A 6,494-nucleotide genomic window follows, 5' to 3' on the forward strand; every position below is an offset into this window, starting at 1 on the left:
TTATTCAAAATTGTTCAGGGGAAAAACAGAAAAATGAGTGTGGTTAGTAAGTTATTGGGGTAAAAGGGTGGTAAATTGAGGGACAGGATTTGTATACACTGGGAGGGAGACCAAAGATTATCAGCATTATTTTATCAGGAGGGCAATTTTGTCTAAAAATTGTTCCTTTTGAGGAAAAAAATGTGTATTATGGATGAATGGATTTCAAATGAGTCTTTAACAAGGTCTGTCATGGGAAAATGGTCCAAAAGGTTGGATTGGTAGTAGATTGTGACTAATTTTCTGTGGATGAACATGGAAGGTATGATTAGCTCCTACATCATGACGTAGGAATTAAATGGCAAATTATGCTACAATCTGAAGAGAAGCTAGGTGGCTTGGTTTGAGTTGAAGAGGCTAAGAATTTTTTCCACACCCAGAAGGTTATTGAAATGCAGAACACTGCCTGAGGGGATGGTGGAGGCAGAGAGGCTCTTAGTAAATATTAAGACAGGATTTGAATTGTCAAAGCATAATAAAGTCTCCTTCACTCACCATTGAAATCTGATGAGCATCCCGTGACAACTGTCCCCTTTCTTGTGCGGTTCCTGATCAAGCTGTTCCATCTGTAACCTAGTTCATATTTATACCTTTTCTGCTTCCTGAACGTTGATGTAACTAAGACTGCTAAAGCATTTGTGTAATAGATAAAAGACCAGCAAGCCAAACTGTGGAAAAACAGAAACATTGCAGAAAGAAATCAAGCAAAACAGTGATTGAAAACAACTGACTCTAAGGTGGAGAATGAAGATGTAGATGAACACAGGTCATAAATAATTCAAGGAAAGTAGTTGCTGGAAAAATAAATCAATCTTAACTTTGAGAAATTAAAATGGAGCCTGAATACTACTAATAACAAGATGATAGTCATAAAATACTATAATGTACAGTTGGAGATACATTAGCTGTCCAGAAGTTTAGTTATAATAAATCAAGCTGATCTTATCCTGGAGATTTTTTTTTAATTTTTAAGGTTATGAATTGACTGGCTTGGCCAGAGGTGGAGAGCAACTGGCTAAATTGAAGAGGAATTATGCCAAAGCTGTGGAACTTCTGGTTGAACTGGCATCATTGCAGGTATGAGGTTGTGTAAAGCAAGAATATGGTCTAATCTTGTTTTTAATTTAAAATGTTTGTGGTATGTAACACTAAATTAGCAAAAGTACACATTATTTAGTGCACCACAAATGTACCAAAATCCTGTTAATGGTTTTAAACATGGAAAATTTGACTTGAGCTAGGTTCCTGCATCAAAGATGCACTGTATACAGGTTTCCCTGCTATCCGAAGGTAGAGCGTTCCTATGAAACCGTTTGTAAGCAGAAATATCGTAAAGCGAAGAAGCAATTACCATTAATTTATATGGGAAAAATTTTGAGCGTTCCCAGACCCAAAAAATAACCTACCAAAGCATACCGAATAACACACAAAACCTAAAATAACATGAACATATAGTAAAAGCAGGAATGATATGATAAATACACAGCCTATATAAAGTACAAATATTGTATGTACAGTGCAGTTTCACTTATCAGAATGGGGAAGACAGCGAGCCAAAATCGATTTGGAATTTTAAAAAACTGACACTTTCACACATACGCACAAACTGCCCGCACAAGGCTTCACAGTCATGGTAGTCTTTCTCAGGGTAAACACATGTATAAAGCGGCTGTCTTTTCTATGTAAAAGCGAAAATCCTCTTTGGTTAGCAAAAACAGGTACTAATGTAGGTTTTTCGTAACAGTGAGCTGTCGTAAAGCGAACGTTCGAAAAACGGGGGCCACCTGTATTTGGCTAGATAAACTAATTTTCCCCTATGTTTGCAGCTATTAGCAGATTAAACTTGTATTCTTTTCATTTAGACTTCATTTGTGACATTGGATGAAGCTATTAAAATCACTAATAGACGTGTAAATGCAATTGAACATGGTAAGCTATACCAATATTGCTACTGTCTTCGATATTTAAATGTTAATCATCTTATACAGTAATCTCCAAACATTACCATGTAATGTTTAATAAACATTTCATTGTTAATTACATATTTGTGAATTTAAGTTGCAAAATATACATTGATCATCTTGCAGGCTAATTGCAAAAATCTTTTCAGTATCTGTTTTGTTTTAGTAAGGAAATAATTACTATGTTTTTAACCTTTAAGATATCACAATTAAATTAGTTAAGTCCTGAATAGCTTCGTAAATTTAATAAAATACGTATAATTTTTTAAATCTATAAAGTAAGTATTACTGTTTAGGCATGAAGGATGACTATTTCCACTTGTTTTCCCAGTTGGCTAGGGAAGTGAATGTGGGCCTCTGATTTCCACAGATAGGGGAGGTTGTGGTAAATACTTGGGTAGTTAGAGGTGGTCTGCCACTTGTACTCCCAATTCATGGGTTTATGGTTAGAAGCAGCATTTAGGATTGCCTTCAGAAGCTGTAGTGTTCATGAGCCAGGGATTCCCTGGAGGCTTTGTGCATATTTTTGATTTTTTTTCCCCAGGCAGACTAGTAAGCCCTTAGTTTTTAAAGAAAATGTTTATTTACTTATTACATTACAGGCAATGTTCAATTTAGTGTATTCTTGTGGATTTATTTTTTTCTTTAAAGTAAAATGAAATCTGCTCTTGGATAAAAGTCCCATGGAGTTCCAAGGTAGCTAACGCCAGAGCCAGATAAGGGAAACAAGTCCATGGATTATCAAACACCATTCACAGAAAGCTATTTTTTCTGCAGGACTCATAAAGCTAAGTGATTGGACTTGGGCATTTTGTTAATAAATTTTAGACAAGTGGTATTTGCTGCAGAGTTGACTGTAGCCTTCATACAGTCATTGCAAGTCATTACCTAGAGGAAGTAGAGTGTAGGATATGGGAACCTTGGCTCTTTAGCCCTTGTTCTTTCTATGCTTAAAATAAATAAACATCTAGATGAGAGGTTGAAGAATTTAATAGTACTGAAATTAGTGAAGTTCAGACTGCAGGGGACAAGTGGTTTTGGATAATCAGCTGTCCAAAATATAAATTAAGGCCCTGACTTGCACACCTATATTTATGACGAGTTACTGAACATCAACTTCCAAATTTTCATAAGCTTTCGCCTTGTGGTAAACATGAGCAATCATCAGAATCAGTGACATGGTGGAGGGTAAAATGATGTTTCTAAATGTTGAGTGTGTGCCTTTAGATTTCTGTACCTCCTCCCTGATGGCAACATGAAAAGAGGTGTGTCCTGGAGGATGATGCCTTCTTGAGGCACCATCCTTTGAAGTTGTCCTCCATGGTGGGGAGGCTTGTACCATGATGGAGCTGCACAGGTCTGCAGCCTCTTGCAATCCTATGCATTGAAATCTCCGTACCAAGTGTTGATGCAGCCTGTCAGAATGCTTTCCGTGGTAAGCTTGTTGATTAGTACCGATGTTGAATGCTGAGAGGTAATGAATAAACTGCAGCCTGACATGGGTATTGCTATTGTCCATGTGATCCAAGGCAGTAGTAAAGCCAGTGAGATAATATCTGCTGTAGATATGTTGTGGCAGTAAACAAATTGGAGCAGGAGCAGGTCCAGGTCCTTGTTCAGGTAGGAATTAATTCTAGCTATGACCAACTTCCTAAACCACTTCACAGCAGATGTGAGTGCTACCAGGCAATAGTTGTTTTAGGCAGTGACTAGAAAGAAATGGACAACTGGGAAGTTGTACAGTAATTTTTAGCACACTTCTGCTATCAAGTCTACAATAATGTTAAAGTTAAGACTGGTAGGTGTCAAGTGTGATCATAGAAAATAGGTTTGCATTCACAGAACTGTTGAACAGACAGTGATCAAATAATGTCCATATACTAAACAACTACTCACTGTTCTATTTTACTTCAGTGATAATTCCTCGTATTGAACGCACTTTGTCGTATATCATTACTGAGTTGGATGAACGAGAAAGGGAGGAGTTCTACAGGTAAGTGGCGTGATTTTGTTCTTTGCACTACGTGTTGGTTTTGTTACTAGGTTAAGTATCCCAGAGTGCTATTTTGTGTATTTTAAGAAAAATCTAAGTTTTGAGATTATTGAATGCATTAAGCAATGTCCACTTTATGTACAGATTGAAAAAGATCCAGGAAAAGAAAAAACAATTGAAGGAAAAGAGAGAAAAAGAACAGGAAGGTCGTAGACTAAACCATGATAATGCACCAGCCAACCTACTTGAAGATGAAAAGGATGAGGACCTGCTCTTTGACTAATGAATTGCATACCAGTTATTGAAGCAGCAAGTACTGAGCTTAAGATTTAAATAGTGATGTTTATGTATGTGTTCTATTTAAATACAGTGTTGATTTGCAAACCCAATTGCATTAGTCAGGGGGGGGAACCTGTTTTGCAAGTTCATAAGTTTTTATTTTATGTAAGCAAAACATCTGATTCTTGCACATTTATTGTGCTGTATGGTTATATAATTATTCACTGTTACCCTTTACAATGTGCTAATAAAACATTCCTTGCAAAATAAGTTGATTGAATGGTTTGGAAAAATCAGTGTTAAAAGGATCAAATGTTTTCTATATATTTTGGTTCATGTACTTTCAAATTCTGTGAGCAATCTGCATAAAGATAATTAAAATAATACTGAAATCTGGTTGTAGTTATTTGACTATGTCGTGAAATAATCACAAGGTAGATAACTTATAAAGAGTATTTCAATGTTATCTTCCTTGTTTGTAAATAAATTCTCAATTCTTAAATTACCTATGCAGTTACTATATACAGATTACAATTTCTCCCCCTGAATTTGACCCACTGTGGACACTGGAAAAGTGATGTAAAAGGAAGAGCCCACTTTTCTCTGTTGAACTACATCCATATATTCTCATGACTACTCTATACCTCCATTAAACAACTCAAGGTCCAATGCTAATCAAAAGAATGATTGTGTGGAGTAAAGGAACTAAATTCAAAGTGTTTACACATTCCAAAGTAGCCATAAACTTATAAAATTCAGTATTGGTACTAAAGATACAATAGATATGACTTTATTACACACAAAATGCTGGTGGATTGCAGCAGGCCAGGCAGCATCTATAGGAGGAAGTACAATTGAGGTTTTGGGCCGAGATCCTGTCCTGCTGTGTTCCACCAGCATTTTGTGTGTTTCCTGAATTTCCAGCATCTGCAGATTTCCTCGTGTATGACTTTATTACCTTGTGCCCGTTTTGATCTTTCCAAAATGTGAATTTGGTTATCACTAGGAGGAAAAAAATCAAACATTCTGACCTTTACACCTTAAAATATTCTCTGCTTAGAAAGAAGAAATGTTATCCTGCAGTGAAGAGTTGAAAGTTAAACATCAAAACCTGTAGCACACCAAACCAAATCTATAAATAATGTGTTTATGCTGGTCTGAGGAAAACCGGTATCCATTTAATTAAAACGGAGGCTTGACCCCAAACTCTTACCACTTCCCTTCCTTACTCTATCTGTCCTGTTCTCTCTCCTACTAAGCATAGCTTCTCCATAGATCTTATCTCCTTACCACCTCTCTCCACTTTGAAGAAAAAAAATCAAGCAGCCATTTTCAATAGATGCTCTCATGAACAGATCTGCAACATCTTAAAAAAACATAAATGTTAATTGAATTGACATGAACATAGTGTGGCTATTTTAAACCAGTTAATTCAAAATGATAAATTTGCTATTATCTGATGATGATCCTACTGAGTTATGCTGTAGTGATAGGGAATTCCATAACCAGGAGTAGGCATGAGATTTTATGGACACAATAGAGGCACCCAGATGCTATATTGCTTCCTACGTGCCAGGACTATCTCAGAATGTCTGTGACATTCTAAAGGGGGAGGGGGAGCTACACATTGGTAGGAAAAGCAAGATCCTGAAGAGATTTTAGGGAGCTAGGTAGGGAGATGAAGAGCAGGACCTCCAGTGTAGCAATCTCTGGATTACTGCCTTTGCCATGCACCAGTGTGATTAAGAATAGGATGATTTGGCAGATGAAGGAGCCTGAAGGGAGGCTGCAGAAAGTCTTGGACGGATTAGGAGAATGGGCAAAGAAGTAGCGATATCAGGACATGTATGGTCATGCACTTGGTAAGAAGGAATAAACACAGACACTATTTTCTAAAGAGGCAGAAAATTAAAAAAATCTGAGATGCAAAGGTTCTTGGGAGTCCACATGCTGAATTCCCTAAAGATCAGTTTCCAGGTTGAGTTGATGGCGAGGAATGTAAATGCAACATTATCATTGATTTTGAGAGGACTAGACTATAAAAGGACGTAATGCTGAGGCTTTATAAGGCACTGGTGAGGCCTCACGGAGTATTGTGAGCAGTTTTAGGCCCCTTACTTAAGAAAGGATGTGCTGACGTTGGAGAGGGTCCAGAGGAGTTTTATGAGAATGATTCTGTGAATCAAAGGCTTATCGTATGAGGAATGATTGATGGCTCTGGG

At 37.0% G+C, this 6,494-nt stretch overlaps 1 protein-coding gene across 1 annotated transcript in view; it reads left to right on the forward strand.

The window, feature by feature from the left end:
• Nucleotides 1–4,664, forward strand: part of atp6v1d (ATPase H+ transporting V1 subunit D) — a 28,875-nt gene extending 24,211 nt beyond the window's left edge. The window contains exons 6-9 of the mRNA XM_073040159.1: nt 1,013–1,116; nt 1,902–1,968; nt 3,915–3,993; nt 4,138–4,664. Of these exons, the coding sequence (XP_072896260.1) occupies nt 1,013–1,116; nt 1,902–1,968; nt 3,915–3,993; nt 4,138–4,276 (389 nt within the window). The 3' untranslated portion in view covers nt 4,277–4,664. The remainder of the gene's footprint in view (nt 1–1,012; nt 1,117–1,901; nt 1,969–3,914; nt 3,994–4,137) is intronic.
• Nucleotides 4,665–6,494: the final 1,830 nt, after the last annotated feature.

The sequence above is a fragment of the Hemitrygon akajei genome, chromosome 3, assembly GCF_048418815.1.
Source record: "Hemitrygon akajei chromosome 3, sHemAka1.3, whole genome shotgun sequence".
Taxonomy (NCBI): Eukaryota; Metazoa; Chordata; class Chondrichthyes; order Myliobatiformes; family Dasyatidae; genus Hemitrygon; species Hemitrygon akajei.